The 22,915-nt window shown below is 38.7% G+C and overlaps 1 protein-coding gene across 2 annotated transcripts in view; it reads right to left on the reverse strand.

Annotated features, from left to right (window-relative positions):
• Window positions 1–22,915, reverse strand: part of APPBP2 (amyloid beta precursor protein binding protein 2) — an 83,267-nt gene that overhangs the window by 5,908 nt on the left and 54,444 nt on the right. For both annotated transcript variants that reach the window (XM_003814464.5, XM_063599302.1), the window contains exons 5-12: window positions 17,236–17,404; window positions 14,966–15,055; window positions 12,940–13,007; window positions 12,756–12,861; window positions 11,611–11,735; window positions 7,245–7,330; window positions 5,240–5,430; window positions 2,822–2,987 (exon numbers count right to left, since the gene is read on the reverse strand). In XM_003814464.5, the coding sequence (XP_003814512.1) occupies window positions 2,822–2,987; window positions 5,240–5,430; window positions 7,245–7,330; window positions 11,611–11,735; window positions 12,756–12,861; window positions 12,940–13,007; window positions 14,966–15,055; window positions 17,236–17,404 (1,001 nt within the window). The remainder of the gene's footprint in view (window positions 1–2,821; window positions 2,988–5,239; window positions 5,431–7,244; window positions 7,331–11,610; window positions 11,736–12,755; window positions 12,862–12,939; window positions 13,008–14,965; window positions 15,056–17,235; window positions 17,405–22,915) is intronic.

The following is a 22,915-nucleotide window of genomic DNA, read 5'->3' on the forward strand; positions in this document are numbered from 1 at the left end:
GAACATAGTATTTTGAATATATACTACCTTCGGGCTAGAGAAAAAGGAAAACTGTAAACGAATATTGAACTCTAAGTAGTAGGTCTGTTTTTCACAGCGGTATGGGTTAGCAACTCTTAAACTACATGCACTTGAGGAATGAGCAAGTCAGTCAATATATTATAGATAATAGGGAACCCACATGTATATGGATAAATGATTTATGAAGAACACAGTATAGCAGAGGGAAAAAAAGAGTCTTTTGGCCAGGAGCGGTGGCTCACGCCTGTAATCCCAGCACTTTGGGAGGCCCAGGCGGGCAGGCTGCCTGAGGTCAGAAGTTCGAGACCAACCTGGCCAACACGGCAAAACCTTGCCTCTACTAAAAAAATACAAAAAAATTAGCCAGGTGTGGTGGTGTGCATCTGTAGTCCCAGCTACTTGGGAGACTGAGGCAGGAGAATCGCTTGAACCCAGGAGGTGGAGGCTGCAGTGAGCTAAGACCACGCCACTGCATACCAGCCTGGATGACACAGTGAGACTCTTGTCTCAAAACAAAACAAAACCAAAAAAAAAGTCTTTTGAAGAAATGGTCTTGGCTTAACTCTGTGTCCATATGGGGAAAAAAAATTGATCCCTACTTCACACCATTAAAAAAAAATCAGTTTCAGGATTGTAGATCTAAATATAAATAAAGTTTCCTGAAGATAATTTTCTAGAAAAAATATCTTTATTACTTTGGGTAGAAAAAGATTTCCATATTTTTTTTTGGAGACGGAGTCTTGCTCTGTCACACAGGCTGGAGTGCACAGTGCGATCTCGGCTTACTGCAATCTCTGCCCGCTAGGTTCAAGCAATTCTCCTGCCTCAGCCTCCCGAGTAGCTGGGATTACAGGCGTATGCTACCACGCCCGGCTAATTTTTGTCTTTTTAGTTGAGACAGGGTTTCAGCATGTTGGCCAGGCTGGTCTTGAACTCCTGACCTCAAGTGATCCACCTGCCTCGGCCTCCCAAAGTGCTGGGATTACAGGTGTGAGCCACCGTGCCTGGCTGAAAAGATTTCTTAAACAATACAAAAAGTGCTATTCACAAAAGAAAACACTGATGCAGGCTGGACGCGGTGGCTCATGAGGCCTGTAATCCCAGCACTCTGGGAGGCCAAGGCAGGCAGATCACGAGGTCAAGAGATTGAGACCATCCTGGCCAACATGCTGAAACACCGTCTCTACTAAAAATACAAAAAATTAGCCGGGCATGGTGGCGGGCACCTGTAGTCCCAGGTACTCTGGAGGCTGAGGCAGTAGAATTGCTTGAACCTGGGAGTCGGAGGTTGCAGTAAGCCGAGATCGCGCCACTGCACTCTAGCCTGGGTGACAGAGCGAGACTCCCTCTCAAAAAAAAAAAAAAAAGAAAATACTGATGCATCTGATTACATTAAGAACTGGCTGGGCACAGTGGCCTGTAATCCCAGCACTTTGGGAGGCTGAGGTAGGAGGATTACTTGAGCTCAGGAGTTTGAGATCAGCCTGGGCCAAGATTGTGAGACCTTGTCCCTATTGAAATAATAAATAAAAAAAATTAGCCGGGTGTGCTGGTGCACATCTGTAGTCCCAGGTGGGCTGAGTAGTCAGGTGGGCTGAGGCAGAAGGATCGCTTCAACTCAGGAGATTGAGGCTGCAGTGAGCCCTGATGTGCACTCCAGCCTGGGACAGAGTAAGATCCTGTCTCAAGAAAAAAAAAAAAAAAGAAAAAAGAAAAAAAAAAAGAAAAAAAGAACTTCTGTTATTTAAAAGGCTCCATTAGGAAACAAGCAAGAATAAGAGATGATATCTATGACACATGTAACCAACGAAGGTATGTCATATTCATATCATATAAAGAACTTCTATAAGTCAATAAGAAAATGACAAGACAAATCAATATAAAAATGGGCAAGAGTTTTAACAGGCACTTCATAAGATGATGGCCATAGATTCCTTATTTTGATTTTGTAATAGTCCTGAAATGGAAATCCAAATGTTCCAAATGTTCATTAACAGTGGAATGGATAAATGATGACATCCTAATCCAACATATGGCAGTGATACGCAACATCACAGATTTCACCATTATTGTTCACCAATAAACCAGACACATAAAAATATACATTGTATAACTTCATCAAGTTCAAAAACAGGTAAGCCTGATCTATGATGTTAAAGGTAGGAGAAGGGAGGGGGAGGAATGAGTGGGCAGTAACTGCACAAATAGTTTAAAATAACTACTTTTGCCTACACATGACAGTCTACTGTCATACCTCTTACTACTGGCTTCAGTATCAAAAAAAGCACCTTTAGCAAAATGTTCCAGATGATTTTTGGGTGGTTCCTGAATATCCTTAGCAACTTATCCCATTTAAATCTATTTTATTTTATTAAATATTTTAGTATTTTATTTTATTTTATTTATTTTTTTGAGATGGAGTCTCGTTCTGTTGCCCAGGCTGGAGAGCAGTGGCACAATCTCAGCTCATGACAACCTCTGCCTTCCAGGTTCAAGTGATTCTCCTGCCTCAGCCTCCTGAGTAGGTGGGACTACAGACATGCACCATCATGCCCAGCTAATTTGTTTTTGTATTTTTTAGTAGAGATGGGGTTTCACCATGTTGGCCAGGCTGGTCTCGAACTCCTGACCTCAAGTGATCTGCCTATCTCAGCCTCCCAAAGTGCTGGGATTACAGGTATGAGCCACCGCACCCAGCCCCATTTAAGTCTTTAATAACATTTTCCTTATACAACATGTAAGACATGCTGACATGTTGATTTGTAATCAACTGACTAAAGAAAATTTAAATGTAACATACCAATTGCTATAGATCGCAAATAAAGTTTCTCAGCATTTTCATACTGATTCATGTCATAATTATATAAAGAAGCCAGATGTCCCACTGAAAGGGCTACTTCATAATCTTCTTGACCAAGAAGTTGTTCTTTAATCTGAATTGCTTTGATGTGCATTTCTTCAGCTTCCTGAAAAACAATTATGCCATATCAATCATTATACTTTTTCTCATCTTAACGGTTCTTAATGAGCAAAACTGATCTAAATGACAAAGACATCTTATGAATGCCATAAGGTAATCAGATCAAAGAACATACTATGTTATTCCAAAAATTGCCTATGGGAAGCATTACAGAGTTTTGGAAACTGCAGATAAACTGATGACAGCAATAGTATCCTATGTCAAAAGTAACAAGTGAAAACTTATCCTGGTAATAAAAAATTGTTACAAGAAATTCACAACAAAGAAATTTGCAAAATTTTAAGAAACTGTTAGAAGAAATTAACAAAACATTCTAAAACAAAAATTACTTCCTTTGGTTAACACAGTTAACACAGTCCAAAATTTAGTTGAACCTTCTTAACAAGCTCTAGATCATAATATGTTAATTTACATGGGCATACACTTTCATTTCATTTTTTGGAATTTTGACAATTTTTATTCCAACAAACTAAACTCAAGCTAATTGAGGGATATACAGGTTGCTTTTCAGGTAAAGAAGACCTCTCACTCTTTCCTTACTGTGATCTCAAAATTAATAATATTAAGAATTTATAGGCTGGGCACAGTGGCTCATGCCTGTAATCCCAACAGTTTGGGAGGTCGAGGCAGGCAGATTGCTTGAGCCCAGGAGTTCGAGATCAGCCTGGGCAACAGGGCTGGGCAATAGGGCAAGACCCTGTCTCTACAAACAATACAAAAATTAGGCGGTGTGGTGGTGTGCGCCTGTATTCCCAGCTACTTGGGAAGCTGAGGTGAAAAGATCACCTGAGCCCAGGGAGGTTGAGGCTGTAGTGAGCCATGATCACACCACTGTACTACGGCCTGGACAACAGAGTAAGAACCCATATTAAAAATATATATATAACTCAAAATTCTAAAAGACATTGAAGTTAGTCATATTTATTGCTACAACTGATAATACTTGTTGCAATATCTGACATTTCTTGCACACCTGCCATGTGCCAGGCATTCTGCTAAGAGCTATACTTAGTATATACTAAGAATTATATATCAAGAACTATATACTAAGGACTGTTTGAAATATAGCAATCATATTTGTATTTCTTATTTAAAAATTTTTTTCTTATCTCAAGTACTACTTTCATATATTAATCTTTTTTTTTTGAGATGAGTCTCACTCTGTTATCCAAGCTGGAGTGCAGATCTCGGCTCACTACAATCTCCACCTCCCAGGTTCAAGCAATTCTCCTGTCTCAGCCTCCTGAGTAGCTGGGACTACAGGTGCATGCCACCATGCCTGGCTAATTTTTGTATTTTTAGTAGAGATGGGTTTTCACTATGTTGGCCAGGCTGGTCTTGAACTCCTGACCCTCAAGTGTTCTGCACACCTTGGCCTCCCAAAGTGCTGAGATTACAGACATGAGCCACTGAGCCCGGCCTCATATATTAATCTTTTTAGTTTGACATGTTTCCTAATTTTTCATGATCCTGATTTTTTTTTTTTTTTTTTTGAAGACAGGCTCTCACTCTGTCACCTAGGCTGGAGTGCAGTGGTGTGATCAGAGCTCACTGCAGCATCAACCTTTTGGGCTCAAGCCATCCTCTTGCCTCAGCCTCTGGAGAAGCTGGGACTACAGGTGTGAGCCACCATGTCTGGCTAACTTTTTCTTTTTTGTAGAGACGGGATTTCCCTATATTGACCAGGCTAATCTTGAACTCCTGGCCTCAGGTGATTGTCCCACCCTGGACTCCAGTGCTGGGATTACAGGCATAAGCCACTGTGCCTGGCCCACGGTCCTGATTTTTAAATTTTATTTATATTTTGACTATTGTTTGTTTGTTTTAGAGATAGGGTCTCACTCTGTCACCCAGGCTAGAGTGCAGTGATGTGATCATAGTCACTGCAGCCTCAACTTCTTGGGCTCAACTCATCCTCCTGCCTTAGTCTTCCAAGTAGGTAGGAAGACAGGTATGTGCCACCACACCTGCCTAATTTTTGTAGAGACAGGGTCTCCCTATGTTGTCCAGGCTGGTCTGAAACTCCTGGTCTCAAGGGACCCTCCCATTTCAGCCTCCCAGAGTGCCAGGATTATAGGAATGAGCCACTGTGCTTGGCCTATGTTGTTTTATACTCACTATCTTCTCAATTCCTTTGTGCAATAAGTGTATAATTTATTTGAGCTTACTTAAAATTTATTATTTCAGGTTCTATTTCATTACTTAAGAGAGAAAAATATAGTAAAAACATGTTTCTACCTTAAATTTTCTCATTGACTGATAAAGTCTTCCAAGGTTTCCATAGTGTTTTGCAGTCTGTACATTAAATTCCCCAAAAGCTTTTTTAGCTAGTTGGAGTGAAGACAGGTGCAAATCATGAGCTTCTTGAAGCAGCCTCTGTTCAGTTTCCTTATTATGACAATCAATTGCAATCTCCTCTAAAATAAGTGCTAAAAAAGAAGGCAATAAATTAGTGTACTTCAAAACCATCTACCAAAGCTAGTAAGAACATCTAATTTAAACTTAAATAATATAAATGTTTACTAAATATATTTATATGTGATTATGGTTTGGAACTGGTCAAGATGAAAGAATTCCACTTTTAACAAAAAAGTACACTTTTTGGCGGTCATTCTATTTTGCACAGTATATATATTCAAATTTAAGAAAAACAATGGTATAAACGATTTTGCAGAATTAGCTTCTATTTTAATAGACTGCTATACTTTGCTGATGTGAAATTTGTTTTTCAAATTAAACGGAAGCACAAGGCAAGTTTTTTAAAGTCATGAAACTGTGTCAAGGAGTACCTAAGCACTTCTGAAAATTTTGAAACCACACTTTATAAAACATAACCTTTAACCAAACACAGCTAAAAAGAACTGATTTCCTCCTACTCATCTGACCAACCAAATCAGGCAAGACATTTCAATTTCAAAGCTCCATTCAAGACTTTCAAATTCTATCTAAAGTCTTAAGAATATACATATTATTTTACCAGATAATTTGATTTATTGGAAAACTGTCTATGTACACAAAGGTAAGAAAAAGAGATTTACTTCACTGTAGCATTTTTTAAAAAGAAAAGGTTAAAAACAATTATAAGAGTCAAATAATAAAGGTAAGGTTAAATACATTAGAAAAAAGGATATATGTAGAGACACGAAAAAATGTAATATATTAAGTGAAAAAATCAGATTATAAAATTAAATCATTCATTTAGTTATCTTATTTGAAGTAAGAAAAGTCTAAAATAATATTCACCAAAATGTTGACTGAGGATTGGTGGGATTTTAAGGCAATTTATTTTTCTCTTTTCTATCTAACATCATGTATTACTTGTGTAACTTAAAAAATACAAACCTAGAGGGAGAAAAAACTCAGTTCCAGAATTAAGGTAGAACATATCCAACATGCATGGAAATAACACATAGGTGACCCAATCATGTTAGCAAAATAAATGCATTACGTGAAAAAGCCTTGGCGGTAATCAGAAGAAAAGTTAAAATAAGAAATGGAAGATAGGGGTATTTGGCAAGAGCCTTGCAACATTCGGGGTAACCTGATACGAAGCTCAGGATAAGAATCCTGCACTACAAAGCTGAAGTTATGAAACCCATCTTCCATCCATGTTGTGTAGAAACATTTGTATTATGCTTCCATGCAATCCTCAAAAAAATTAATGCATGCATGAGTGAATGACAAAAGGGAGAGAGAAAAGAAAGAAATTCTGGCTTACTGATTTTTCTTTTTTTTTTTTTTTTGAGACAGAGTCTCGTTCTGTTGCCTAGGCTGGAGTACAGTGGCACGATCTTGGCTCACTGCAACCTCTGCCTCCTGGGTTCAAACGATTCTCCTGCCTCAGCCTCCCAAGTAGCTGGGATTACAGGTGCACGCCACCACATCCGGCTAATTTTTGTATTTTTAGTAAAGATGGGGTTTCACCATGTTGGCCAGGCTGGTCTCAAACTTCTGACCTCAGGTGATCTGCCTGCCTCGGCCTCCCAAAGTGCTGGGATTACAGGCATAAGCTACCCCATCCGGCCTATTAACAATGTTTTATGAGAGACGCAAACAGTCTTTCATTATGAGCCACTGGAACCCCTTAAGTAGAGTTGTGGTAAAATGGCTATCTAGTAATACATAGACACCGTCTAATCCTGTGAGAAAATCCTCCAATCCTCTGAGAAAATAAACAAATACCCCTATTTTATACCATATATCATCTATTTTAAAATATCTGAGACTAGATTACAAAGGATACCTTTCACCCTCTTTGAAGAAGCCAAAAGAAGATGATCTTCAGGTAGGATGTGGGTAATGATACCAATAGCTCTTTCTGCATGAAATCTGTAATACAGATAGATACAGTCTGGCATTTCTTTTTAGTTACAAATGATTTAGGAATTTTAAAAATCACAGTCTGTAATATAATATTGATAGAAAGTACTTCTAAAACTATCTGTGGTAAAGATCCAGCTTTTTGTTTTAAATTTCCAATCTGTTGTAGACTGAACTTTTAATACCCAACAGAGACTCCCATTTCCCTCAGAATGAGAGGAAATCTTTACTACAGACTACAAGATTCTACATGATCTTTCAGCCTGCTACTTCCCTGACCTCATCTCCTGCCATTCTCACACCAACCCTCTCCGCCTTCCCCTCCAGCCACACAGGCCTAGCAGTTTCCTGAACATGCAGAGCATGTTCTCACCCTGGCTTTACCCTTTCTGCAATGCTCTTCGCTGAACATTCTCACGACTCGCTCCTCAGGTCTTTCCAGAACAGACCACATGAAAGGCCCTAAAAAAATTTACCATTGGCCGGGTGCAGTGGCTCATGCCTGTAATCCCAGCACTTTGGGAGGCTGAGGTGGGTGGATCACCTGAGGTCAGGAGTTCGAGACAAGCCTGGCCAACATGGTGAAACTCCATCTCTACTAAAAAAATACGAAAATTAGCCGGGTGTGGTGGTGAACGCCTGTAATCCCAGCTACTCAGGAGGCTGAGGCAGAATCGCTTGAACCTGGGAGGTGGAGGTTGCAGCGAGCCAAGATTGCACCATTGTACTCCAGCATGAGTGACAAAGACTGTCTCAAAAAAAAAAAAAAAAAAATTTACCATCACTCTCTCAACTCAGCCTACTTTTCTCTTCTTCACAACATGTATTCTTGCCTGACAAGTTTGGTTATTTGTTTATGGCCCATATCACCAAATAGAAGGTAAGCTATTTCTGTTTTATTGTCAGTTTCTTTCAAACAATGCCAAGCCTCCCTCTCCCCCATCCTCCAGGTAACCACTAGTTTTCTCAAATCTGTCTTCCAATTTACTAATTCTCTCTTTTGTTGTAACTAAACTTCTGTTTAACTTGTCTGCTGAGGCTTTTTTTGTTTTGTTTTGTTTTTGTTTGTTTGTTTTTTTTTACACAGGATCCTGCTCTGTCATCCAGGCTGGAGTACAGTGGTGCAATCATGGCTCACCGCAGCCTCAAACTCCTGGGCTCGGGTGATCCTCCCACCTCAGCCTCCCGGATAGGTGGGTTACAGGTGTACATTGCCATGCCCAACTAATTTTTTTGCATTTTCTTTGAAGAGACAGAGATTTGCTATGTTGTCCAGGCTGGTCTCAAACTCCTGGGCTCAAGTGATCCACCCACCCTGGCCTCCTAAAGTGCTGAGAGTACAGGCGTGGGCCACCACGCCTGGCCCATCTGCTGAGTTTTAATGTCAATGACTATTTCCATTTCTAGCCATTTGTTTTATTTTTATAACAGCTCAAGATATAATTAGTATACCACACAATTCACCCATTTAACGTGTACAGTTCAATGATTTTTAGTGTATTCACATAGTATGCCAATCACCAAAATCAATTTTACAACATTTTCATTACCCCATAAAGAAACCTATGTCCATTAGCAGTCACTCTCCATTTCCCTCCAACTCCCCAGCCTAGATAACATCAATTTATGTTCTCTCTCTACGGATTTGCCTATTCTGGACATATTACATAAATGAAATCATACAATATGTGATCCTTTGTGACTGGCTTCTTTCACTGGGCACAGTGTTTTCAAGGTTCATCCATGCTGTAGCATGTAACAGTTACTTTAAAATCTGCCCTTTTCCAGCCAGGCATGGTGGCTCACATCTGCAGTCTCAGCACTTTAGGAGGCCAAAGGGGGCAGATCACTTGAGGTCAGGAGATCGAGACCAGTCTGGCCAGCATGGTGAAACCCTGTCTCTACTAAAAATACAAAAATTAGCCAGGCGTGGTGGCGTGTGCCTGTAATTCCAGCTACTCAGGTGGCTGAGACAGGAGAGTCGCTTGAACCTGGGAGGTGGAGAGTGCAGTCAGCCGAGATCACGCCACTGCACTCCAGCCTGGGCGACAGAGTGACAGACTCTGTCTCAAAACAAAAACAAAAACAAAAAAACTTCCTGTTTTCTTTATGGGAATATTCTTCATTCTTTCTTTTATATTAGAGTTAACAAAGTTTTTCTGTAGAGGGCCAGATAGTAAATATTTTAGGTTGTGTTGTCCACACATTCTCTGCTGCAACTACTGAACTCTGGCTGCTGTAGTGTGAAAGAAGCTATAGAAAACACATGAATGAATGAGCATGGCTATGTTCCAGTAAAACATAAAACTTTACTTATAGGCCTAGTTCGTCAACCTATTTTGTATCTTTAATCATATAAAGAACACATACTTTACAGCATCAACCAAAAAGAAGTTCTGGTTTTTTTTTTTTTTTTTTTGAGACGGAGTCTCGTTCTGTCGCCACGCTGGAGTGCAGTGGTGATCTTGGCTCACTGCAACCTCCGACTCCCGGGTTCAAGCGATTCTCCTGCCTCAGCCTCCCGAGTAGCTGGGATTACAGGCGCATGCCACCATGCCTGGCTAATTTTTGTATTTTTAGTAGAGACGGGGTTTCACTGTGTTGGCCAGGATGGTCTCCATCTCCTGACCTCGTGATCTGCCCGCTTCGGCCTCCCAAAGTGCTGGGATTACAGGTATCAGCCACTGCGCCCAGCCAAAAAAAAGTTCTGTTAACTAAAGTTTTCAGGATTCTAATCCTGTTCATTATGTCTGCTGACTCAGAGGAAATATTTCCTTATGTTTTGTAATTTTTAATGGTGAGTTCATTTTAGGTAAAGCTTCGTCTATGAAATGTTTGTATAGTTTGGGTTGACAGATAATTATTTCCAAGTCTTGCATTTTCTCTCACAAGGCATCCCAGGAGAACCAGCACCCCCAAAGTGCTTTTTAATATTTTTCTGTTTGCAGATCCTGATGCATTATCCCTAGACTCAAGAGCGGTATAGGTAAATAATTATGTTTTGTGAGGCTTCTTTTTGGGTTCAACTGTGACACCAAGCTCAGATGGCCAACTTTCCCTGTCATCTATTAATTAGATAGATGTCCACCTGTCCTTTCCCTGGGGTTATAGTCCCTCTTTTTTTTTTTTTTTTTTTGGAGACAGAGTCTCACTCTGTTGCCTAGGCTGGAGAGCAGTGGCGTGATCTTGGCTCACTGCAACCTCCACCTCCTGGGTTCAAGCAATTGTCTGCCTCAGCCTCCCGAATAGCTGGGATTACAAGTGCCCACCACCATGCCCGGCTAATTTTTGTATTTTTAGTAGAGATGGCATTTCATCGTCTTGGCCAGGCTTGTCTTGAACTCCTGACCTCAGGTGATCCACCTGCCTTGGCCCCCCAAAGTGCTGAGATTACAGGCGTGAGCCACCACGCCCGGCCGGGTTGCAGTCTTGACTTTGCTTCATGTGAGGGTTTCAGTTCTAACTCCCAGCCTCCTATAGGCTGTTTCTTAAACCAAGGTTACAGAAATCTGTAAACTTTCCCATCACCCCAGAGCAGTTATACCACAGGCCATATTTAATCCTTCAAATTTTAGCGTCCATTATTGGCCCTTGGGGGATTTCCCCCTCACTCTTGCAAGCTCAGTTATATATTTAAAAAGACAATTGTTATTCAGTATTTCTATGTGTTATCACCAAGAAGTTTTTAGGTTATTAAGTTTGCTACTGTATTACTCAAAAATTATTGAAGGAAATACTCAAAAGGTAAGTTATATTCTGCATGAAAATATACAAGTCTCAATAGTAAATCACATAAAGGCTAAATGAATAACCTATAAATTAGTATGATTTTATTTATTTTTGGAAACAGGGTCTCACTCTGTTGCCCAGGCTGGAATGCAGTGGTGTGAATATGCTTCGCTGCATCCCTGACCTCTTGGGCTCATGCGATTCTCCTGCCTCAGCCTCCAGAGAAGCTGGGACCACAGGCATGCACCAAAACGTCCATCTAGTTTTAAAAATTTTTTGAGTAGACAGGGTCTCAAACTCTTGGGCTCAAGCAATCTTTCCACCTCAGCCTCCCAAAGTGCTGGGATTACAGGCGGGAGCCCCTGCACCTGAAAACTGGTATGATTTTAAATGACTTCAAGAACATTTTAGGCATTCTGATAAAGCTCCAGGAAGACAAGTTCAATCTATAAAGTATATCAAGTACTATTATTAATCTAATAATAGTTCCCTAATGGGAAAAAACAAAATAAAACAAAAACAGTATTTCCTCCTTCAGAGAAAAGGAATGTGGAACTTACAGTGCATTGTCAAATTTCCCAGAGCTATACTGGTGGACATAAGAAGAGTAGGCCAAATCTTCATGAGCTGTTGCTACGTGGATATTTTTGCCACCAAACACTGACTGTCTAATGTCAAGGGCTGCCTGAAAGAATCATAAAAATATTTGTCAATACTGTAGAAAATACCACCTAGTTAAATTAAACATCCTAGTAATTTAAATATATATCTATATGCCTAACACCATAAAATTTTGAAGCCCAGAAAGTCCTGCTGTATTTAAATTACAGAACATGAAAGTCACCTAGAAGTCCTGAATTTCTGAAGATAGAGCTTGACTTAAAAGGCCACGGCTTAATAATAATAATAATAATAATCATTCCTATGTCTTGAGAATCAAGACATTGGGAATGTTTTGCTCTGTTTCCTTCTTCAAAAGTGAACCTTAGGCCAGGCGCAGTGGCTCACACCTGTAATCCTAGTACTTCTGGGAGGCAAAGGTGGGTGGATCACCTGAGGTCAGTAGTTCAAGACTAGCTTGGGCAACATGCTGAAACCGCCTCTCTACTAAAAATACAAAAATTAGCCGGGCATTGTGGCACGGGCCTGTAATCCCAGATACTCAGGAGGCCGAGGCACGAGAATTGCTTGAACTTGGGAGGCAGAGGTTGCGGTGAGCTGAGATTGCGCCATTGCACTCCAGCCTGGGCGACAGATCAAAACTGTGTCTCAAAAAAAAAAGTGAACCTTGAAGTCAAGTATGCCTTGTCTACAGCAATGGCATAATACATCATTTACCTGAGAATGAGTAAGAAAGACCTAAAATAATTATCAGCCATCTTTGTTACTACAAAGGCAGCTTTAGTGACATTTGCTAAATCAACAACAAAGACAAGCCATTACATGGGTAAATAAAAAATGGAAAACTACTCCCACATATGAGCTCACAACCCAACAATTCCTTTCCTGAATGATTTTCTTTAATTCCCAAAGCATTAACTTTTACACCTTCTAGGTAATACTTAATAAAATAATGATGCAACCTATATTGGTGGGCGGGGTAGTTGTCAAAAAGTCATTTTTAGAGTGGTTTATACACCACAAACAAATACAGGTCAGCAAGTCAATACAGGTTGAAAGAAAAAAAGGGTAACCATTAACATACCTGATAAATTGCAACAGACTGACAGATATTATCTACATTGAGTAAGTAGAACCCATAATCTAGCAGTGTATCAGAATATTTTGGGTGTTTGGATCCAAAATGATCCCTATAAAAAGACACAAAATTATTAGGATATAAAGTATAGAGACAATTTAAAAGGATATTTTTAATAATAATCACCTACCGTGCCAAATACACTGCATGTTTAATTAACTGTTCTGCCTTCTTAAATTCACGTTTTACTACACAAGCCTAAAGATAAAGTGAAAAATGGTTAACTCTCAAACAGTTCATTAGTGTGCTAAAATACGTGTAGTTTATATATTCTGGCTATAATAGTTAGTAAGAAAAAAAACCCTCCAAACATAAATACAAAGGTTCTATTTGTAATTTCTTTCCTTCCAAGTACTTAAAAATTCTATTATAAACAGATCTGTATATAAGCTGGGAAAATTATAAAGTTTAAAATTTTGACAGTCAGTCCTAGTACAAATCTGTCAAAACAAAGTTACCTTACAAAGCTGGTATACCCCCATTTTCCGCTATTATTAAAATAAAACAATGGGGGCAGAATTTACCACAGCATTTTCTAAGGTCCTTATATCCCAGTCCTGGAGTGGCTGACAACAATCTTTTGTTATTTTCATTTAATAATTTTTAAATGCATAGAATTTCAAGTTTTCCTATTAATTCTTTTCTTAAGAGACAAGGTTTTATGTTGCCCAGGCTGGACTTGAACTCCTGGCTACAGGGATGTGCCACTGTGCACAGCTCTCAGTTGTTATTTTGATCCATGATTATAGCTAGGCATTTTCTAAAAACTCTAAATATAATTTGCATATAGAAATATAAATCTTGTGGCCGGGCACAGTGGCTCATGCCTGTAATCCCCGCACTTTGGGAGGCCGAGGCGGGCGGATCACGAGGTCAGGAGATCGAGACCATCCTGGCTAACACGGTGAAACCCCGTCTCTACTAAAAATACAAAAAATTAGTCGGGTGAGGTGGCGGGCGCCTGTAGTCCCAGCTATTCAGGAGGCTGAGGCAGGAGAATGATGTGAACCCTGGGGGGCGGAGCCTGCGGTGACCCGAGATCGCGCCACTGCACTCCAGCCTGGGCGACAGCAAGACTCCATCTCAAAAAAAAAAAAAAAGAAAAAAAACCCAGAAATATAAATCTTGCATAAATATTATGTTGTCTTTATATTAATATTCAATTATTTCAATTAATTAAAAACATAAGAATATCCCTGTTCTAGCTCTGATAACTTAAATATTTATGCTGTTTACTTACTCTAAAATGACTGATTTAATAAATTTCAGAGAAATATTAGACTCTCTCAGATCTATAATTTTGGAATTTATTTTCTAGTTGAATTTCCATAAGTAAAATCAACCAAAATGAAATATTCAAATCTGAGAAACTTCAGGGTAGAAGAGTGTATCTGAAAAGTACATTAATGCTTTAAGGCCTCACTGCACCAAAGCAGTAGTTTTAAAATACTACTAAATGTCCTCAAAGAGTTAACGCAGGCCAACCGTGGTGGACCTGTAATCCTAGAACTTTTGGAGGCTTGCCTAGAACTTTTGGAGGCTCAGGTGGGAGGATCGCTTGAGTCCAGGTGTTTGAGACCGGCCAGGGCAACATAGTGAGACCCTGTCTCTATTTAAAATAAAATAAAAATGTAAAAGATTTAATGCATTTATTTACAGAATAAGAAAACACTAGAGAAAAATCAAGTAAGGACTGCCTAGCAGGTCAAGTATAGCAAGCTGCCTTGCTGTGAGACTGCAATACTATGACAAAGAGATTTAACACCAGGCTATCTTTAGCAGAAAAGTGACCAAAGTTCACAGGATTTTGGCATAAGGAATTCTGGTTGCTATAAATATTTAAGAAAAACAAAAACAAACTCAAGCCAGAATAGCACCCAAATACTACTTTGAGCTGTACTTTAGTGCACTGAAACAATGATCAAAATGAATTATTTCACTGGTTTTCTTGGTAAAGAAAAATTAGCTAAAAATCTATGTGTGATATAGTTTTAGTTAGAAACCGGATTTCTAAAAATGAGCACAGAAACTTATAAAACAGACCTATGCCTACGGAGTGTACAAATAACTAAAATGTTAAATAACAGGTTAATTAAAACAAACTTAAAGCCTGATAAATCCTATAATTCATTTAATAATTTTAACATTATATTTACCTTAGAAGCTTGTCTTAAGACATCCACCACAACTTTCACTGGTAAGCCTGCTGTAATTTCTTTCATTGCCTCGATGCACCATTTGTATGCCTAAAAAAATTATTTATAGAAGAGACAGAACTGTGGTTAAATCAAGTTGATAATATTTAACAAGATGACTGCAAAATTTTTCTACAAGCACTTAAATAAGAACACACACAAAATATTTACAGTTAGAATTTTCTGAGGCTAAACTTTCTTCAAAGTATAAATCTGTTATATTATTTTTACTCTTAATATCTATAGCTTATCTGAATCAGACCTTGTGGATACATGACATATCTTCTGGAAATCAGAGGTATGTTCTCTCTTGCCCAGAAGCCTTTGCACATACTGTTCCCTCTGCCTTAAAATACATTCCCCCTTCCTCCAACCCCTTAAACTCATCTGTCTTGTGGGGTTTCCTGTGTTTTCCTATACATTCCATCCTCCTACTGTAACATTTGTTATTTTATGTCTGAATTGTCTGTTTAGTTGAGTGTTTACTTTGTCCCAGCTACTGTCCAAAGTATTTTATGTGCATTAACACATTTACCTGACAAAACAGCCCTATAAGATATGTACTATTAGGGGAAACAGGTGTAGAGAGGTTAAGTGGCAGGCAATGTGCTAGTATCTAGGTATGAAGTGGGAAACAAAACCAAAAATGTCCTTCCTCTCCTGGTGCTTAGTGGAAGAAATAAAAAAGGCAAAATAAATTATCTTAGGCTGGGTGTGGTGGTGCATACCTATAATCCCAGCACTTTGGGAGGCTGAGATGGGAGGATCGCCAAGCTCAGAAGTTTGAAACCAGCCTGGGTTATAACATAGTGAGACTTTGTCTCTATCAAAAATCAAAAAAATTAGCTGGGCGTGGTGATGTGCACCTGTAGTTCCAGCTACTTGGTAGAGCTGAGGTGGAGGCTGCAGTGAGCCGTGATCATGCCACTGCACTCCAGACCTTGGTGATGGAGTGAGACGCTGTCTCAAACAAACAAACAAACAAACAAACAAACAAAGACAAGTGTGGCCATGTGATTTCTTTCCACAATTAAAATATGAGAAGTGAAATGTGCCACTTCTGGAAGAAAAGTCCAAGAGCCAGCAGTACTTCTCCATGAAGTTTCTGCCCCTGTGCCCAGGCTGGTAATGTTCTAGATAGATACGTTCCAGATAGACCCAAAACCACGCTGTGTCTTGATCAAAGCGTAGGTATAATGTTAAGAACAGCCATAGCCATCTGAAGAGAGGGATATATTATGAGCCAGAAAGAAACTTTTATTGTTCCAAGCTATTCTGGGGTTGATATTACCTCTGCATAACCTAGCCTATCCTAACACAAAAACATGATGCTAATTCATCAAACCATGTCTGTAAGATTTGTGTACTTTTCTGTATATATCAGTGAAAAGCTTATTTATCACTAGAAGATTGAACTGTCAAAATTATCCAAGACTTCAACATTCCTCACGAATGTGCTGAGAGCTGCAAAGACATGAATAAGGCACAGTATAAACCCCTAAATCCAAATGTAGAAGGAAAATAACTGTCAGGCTGGGCATGGTGGCTCATGCCTGTAATTCCAGCACTTCAGGAGGCCAAGGTAGAGGATCACCTGAGCCCAGGAGTTTGAGTCCAGCGTGGGTGACAAAGCAAGATCCTGTCTCAAAAACTACAACACGAGGCCCAACCAAACAATTTAGGCAAACATTTGGTTAAATTAAAAGAAAAACAACAAAAGAAAGGGCTCTAAATTACACATGTATATATTTCAAATTCACCTCACAAACACTCCTTTTGCCTGATTTTTTATTTTTTTGAGACAGGGTCTCACTCTGTCACTCAGGCTGGAGTACAGTGTTATAAATATGGCTCACTACACCCTCAACTTACTGGGCTCAAGGGATCCTCCTGCCTCAGCCTCCCATGTAGTTGTGACCACCACAGGCGTGTGCTACACATGCGGCTAATTTTCTATAGAGGCAGGGTCTCACTTTGTTGCCCATGCTGGCCCCAAACTCCTGGGCTCAAGTGATACTCTACCTTGGCCTCCTAAAGTTCTGGGATTACAGGCATGAGCCACAGTGCTCGGCTTGTCTGATTTTAAATTTTCCATTACAAATGTGTACTGCCTTATATAAACCTAATATGTAAAAGAGATCTGTAAGAAAAATAAGAGAAGACTATTTGATTTACCCTCTGTTTTTATAGGTACTTATTGGTCACAGTGAAATGTACCTTAAAACACTTACCTCATCATAGTGACTTTTTGCAAATAGGAGTGCACACAGTTCTCCATAGAGTGCAGCTTTATTTGCTTGCTGGCCATGTTTTGATAGTTTATCCATATATGTCTGAGCTAATTTAAATGTTTCTTCACCCAAATGATATTTGCAGTTTCCATTTCGCACATGAAGCAACCTATAAAACACCAATAACATTGCTCTATTTTTGATATTTTCAGCTTGGTAGACCTGATGACCTCTTACCAATCACCTGAATGACTTAAGGTAATTAAATGCAATTACAAGGCAGCAATGAAAATAAGTGTGTGGCCCAAATTGGAGTTGACCTCATGCCCATAAAGAAGTACATGCTCTTTCCTGAAAGCGTCCCATAATTCATCTCATCAATTGTTGATTCCTTCTCTAAATATTTTATATATTTTATGTACTCAGCATGTACTGCATCTAAAAAAATGACATTTACTCTTTTTGTTCCAAATCCACAAGTAATATAGTTTCAGTATAAGAAACTTGGAAAATAATGAAGAAAATAAAATTGACATAAAATATCTTTTCTTATTTTTAGTATAGTCTAACACTTGATCAGTTACCACTTATTTCATGATGCTTCATAATGTTCATTTTTTCCAATAAGATAAATTTACCGAAAATAGCAGTAGTGTCAACTATTTCTTTTAAAATCTTTATCCTCTATAGTAGAAATACAGAGTTCTTTAAAGAAATTAACTGTACAACTATGCTGACTATTTAATGATATGCCAAAATAGTACAATGCTTTAGATCAGACTGGTCTAGATAGCAACAGACTGTGTATCTATATAGACTGTACAAGATAGGCAAATAGTGTTAGGACTGGACAAATATTTATTTATTTATTTATTTATTTATTTATTAAATGCTAGCTAGAACATTATGTTCATGTATCAAGCCAATACAACTTTCTGAAAATGCTCAGACTGAGAAGGAACAAAGGTATAAAAGCTATTTAAAAGAAAAACAAGGATGGACCGGTTAGGAAGTATTCCTCAGGAGCATCAAATCAACAGATACATAAAATTTATTTTTTCTATCTATACCACAATTATTAACAGATTAGTAACTCATAATGAGAAAAATTCAGACAATCTTTTAATCTCTATCATTCCTCTGTATAGTCACAGAAACAGATTAACTTCAAAAGAACCAGGACTAATCAATAAAGTGATGACTACTATACAATGCCAGTGTGTATCCTCCCAACACATACCATACAATTATCTGCAAAATCTATTACCATAAGCAGCTTATGTTCTAGTGGTGAGAAGGGTATTAGCGTGGGCAAAGATAAAATACGTAAGACTTTCATTTAAGGATAAATGCCATAAAGATGATAAAAAAGTAGGGTAATATGATCAAAAGATTCTGAAAGGAGGTATTTAGGGTAGACAGGGAAGAATCCTCCTGAGGTAGTAACATTTAAGTTGACACCTAAATGATGACACTGTAGCCAGCCAAGTGAAGATCTGGTGGGGAAGCATGTTCCAAAACAGAAGGAACAGCAAAACAGAAGGAATAGCCCCTGAGAAGGGATGGGGGGAAATCCTGGCATAGTCAAAGGAACAGAAAGAAGGCCAATTCATCTAGACTACAGTGAATAAAAGATTATGTAAAGAGAAATGAGAAGGGAGAGATAAGCAATATTTTATAGCACCTTGCGGGCTGTGGAAAGGAGTTTTGTTTGCAACAGTAAGGGAGGTGATTTGACTTATGCACTATCTAATATAATTTCCTGAGATGTTAGAAATGTTCTATACTTGTGTTGCTCAATTTGGTAGCCACTAGCCACAGTGGCTACTGAGTATTAGAAATGTGCCTAGTGTGACTGAGGCACATTTTACTTTTAATTAATTTAAACTTAATAATCACATATGGTTAATGGCTACCACATGGGACAATGCAACTCTATCAAGAATGCTCTGGCTACACTGTGGCTATAGCAAAGCCAAGAGGGGAAGCAAAGCAACCAAGGCAGAAGATACTGTAACAGTCCAGAAAAAAAAGTCCTTGAGAAAAAAAGGATTAGTATTTGAAACACAGATTTGATAGCCAAATGGTTGAAAGAGAAAAAAATGAGAAACCCATAGGTTGAAAATTTAGAGAACAAAAAGAACAGTGCTTACTTCTCATTTCCACAATGCTAAGAATTTCCTTTCCAAAGACCTTCACTGTAAGTATTCTCCTGAAATAACAATCTGTGGAAATTATTTAGTAATTGGCACATGATGAAGTAGCAAAATAAACACTGTATGCCAGAAAGGCACAGCTTGGTATTTTCTCCAGTCCCTGCTGAATGTCTATTTAAACAAAAGGGCAAATTAAACATATGGAGACTCTTTAGGTTCTGTGTGTCCATCTGGGCTGACACTAAGCAGTATATTGAATCCAAGGAACTTGTGGTCCAACTTATTATGGTCTAATTTTATCCCAACCTTCTGCCTAAGGAAAAAGGAGGTACTCAAAATGTGGCACTACCATGTAAACACAGTATTTTACTTTCATAACATAAAATTATATCTACCTGATCAACACCTACTGTCAAGAACAATTACTATTTGATTGAACTATTCATTGTTTAAAATGAAAAATATACAAATGTGTAAGTCATTAGTTTACTAATATATTTACCATAAGACTGAACATGACTAGTTAGAGCCTCATCAGCCAGACATGACGAAAGTAAAATACACTGAAAGTGAACCTAAAGGAAAAGAATTTCTCTCCTTCTTGTAAGTGTCTTTTTCTTAGAACTAGTTTATCCCAGCACTTTGGGAGGCCGAGGTAGGCGGATCACGATGTCAGGAGATCGAGACCATCCTGGCCAACACGATCCCCGTCTCTACTAAAAATACAAAAAAAAATTAGCTTGGCATGGTGGTGCGTGCCTGTAGTTCCAGGTACTTGGGAGGCTGAGGCAGGAGAATCGCTTGAACCCGGGAGGCAGAGATTGCAGTGAGTCGAGATCACACCACTGCACTCCAGACTGGCGACAGAGCAAGACTCCATCTCAAAAAAAAAAAAAAAAAAAAAAAAATTGGAAATAAATGATAGCTTGAAAGGGGAGAGCTGCATAATGAAAATAAAGACTGGTATGGGTTTAATAATTTGTTTTTACTATGGTGAAATATATATAAAACTTTGCCATATGAGCTATTTTTAAGTATACAATTCAGTGGCATTAATTATATTAACTATGTCATGCAACCATCAATACTATCCACTTCCAAAACTTTTTCATCACCCCAAAGAAAAATTCTGTAAGCATTAAGCAATAGCTTCCCCTTCTGCCTTACCCCTAAGTCCCTAGTAACCTTTAATCTACTTTCTGTCTCTATGAATTTGCCTATTCTACATATTTCATGTAAGTGGAACCATACAATATTTGTCCTTTTTTGTCTACCTTATTTCACTTAGGATAAAATTTTCAAGGTTCATCCATGTTGTAGCATGTACCAAAACTGGCTGAATCACTGTATGTGTATATATGTAAATGCCAAATTTTGTGTATCTATTTATCTGCTGATGGATACTTGGATTGTTTTTATCTTTTGACTTGTGAAAAATTCTGCTATAAACACTAGCACACAAATATCTTTCGATTCCTTGCTTTCAATGCTTTTAGGCATATACCTTGGAGTGAAATTGCTGAGTCATACAGTAATTCTATGTTTAGCTTTTTGACAAACTGCCAAACTGTACTCCACAGCAGCTGCACCATTTTACATTCCCAGCAACAGTGCACAAAGTTTCCAATTTCTTTTTTTTTTCAAATGCTCTCTCAGCAGAATCACTTGATTTCTTCTCATCCTTGCCAACGTTATTTTCTTTTTTTTAAATTGTACCCATCTTTGTAGGAATAAAGTGGTAGCTCATTATGTTTGATTTCCATTTCCCTAATGCCGAATGACACTATCTTTTCATGTGCTTATCTTTTCATGTGCTTACTGGTCTTTTGTGTATCTTCCTTGGGAAAATGTCTATTCAAGTCCTTTGTCCATTTTTTATTTTTAATTTTATGAGACAGAGTCTCACTCTGTCACCCAGGCTGGAGTGCAGTTGCATGATCAAGCTCACTACAGCCATGATCTCCTGGGCTTAAGTGATCCTCCCACCTCAGCCTCCTACGTAGCTGAGACGACAGGCCAGTGCCACCACACCTGGCTGATTTTTTAAAAAATTATTTTAATAGAGACAAGGTCTTGCTATTTTGCTCAGGCTGGTCTCAAACTCTTGAGCTCAAGAAATCCTTCTGCCTCAGCCTCCCAAAGTGCTGGGATTACAGGTGTGAGCCACCATGCCCAGCCTGCTCTTTATTAATTAATTAATTAATTAAATTTTTAACAGAGTTTCGCTCTTGTTGCCCAGGCTGGAGTGCAGTGGCACAATCTTGGCTCACTGCAACCTCTGCCTCCTGGGTTCAAGTGATTCTCCTGCCTCAGCCTCCAGAGTAGCTGGGATTACAGGCGCCTGCCACCATACCCAGCTAATTTTCCTATTTTTAGTAGAGATGGGTTTCACCATGTTGGCCAGACTGGATTTTTTTTTTTTTTGAGATGGGGTCTTGCTCTGTTGCCCAGGCTGGAGTGCAGTGGCATGATCTCAGCTCACTGCAACCTCTGCCTCCTGGGTTCAAGCGATTCTCCTGCCTCAGCCTCCTGAGTAGCTGGGATTACAGGTGTGCACCACCACGCCTGGCTAATTTTTGTATTTTTTTTTTCAGTAGAGACAGAGTTTTATCATGTTGGCCAGACTGGTCTCAAACTCCTGACCTCAGATGATCTCTCTGCCTCAAACTCCCAAACTGCTTGGATTACAGGTGTGAGCCACAGGGCCCGGCCTCATTTTTAAATTCTGTTGTTTGTAGTTGTAGTTCTTGATATATTCTGGATACTAGAAACTTAATTGACATGTGATTTGCAAATATTTTCTCCCATTCCATAGGTTGTCTTTTTATTTTCTTGATGTTTTTGATTTACAAAAGTTTTTATTTTGATTAAGTCCAACAAATCTATAGTTTTACTTCTTCCTTTCCAATACTGATGATTTTTATTTTTCTTGTCGAATTTCTTCTGCTAAAGCTTCCAGTACAATGTTGAATACCACTAGTGAAAGCAGGCAACCATGTCTTGTTCCTGATCCTATGGGGGAAGCTTCTAGTCTTTCACTATAGAGTATGATGTTATTGTGAGTTTTTCATAAATACTCTTTATCATATTGAAGAAGTTCCTTTCTATTCCTAGCTTTGTGAATTTTTTTTTAATCATGAAAAGGTGTTAGATTTTGCTAAATGTCTTTTCTGTGTCAACTGAAATAACTGGGTTTTTTTTTTTTTCCCTTCATCCTATTAACATGGTGTATCACACTGATGTTCTTATGTTGAACCACCCTTGCATTCCTGGGATAAATCTCACTTTGTCATAGTGTAAAATCCTTTTAATATTCTATTAGATTTGATTTGCTAGTATTTTGTTGAGGATTTTTTCATCCATATTCATAAGAGATACTCGTCTGAAATTGTCTTTTTTGTGATGTCATTTTTGGTCTTTGGTATCAGGGTAACGTTAACCTTTTAAAATGAGTTAGGGGCTGGGCGCAGTGGCTCATGCCTGTAATCCTACAACTTTGGGAGGCCAAGGTGGGCAGGTCACCT

This window comes from Pan paniscus, chromosome 19, assembly GCF_029289425.2.
Source record: "Pan paniscus chromosome 19, NHGRI_mPanPan1-v2.0_pri, whole genome shotgun sequence".
NCBI classification, from domain to species: Eukaryota; Metazoa; Chordata; class Mammalia; order Primates; family Hominidae; genus Pan; species Pan paniscus.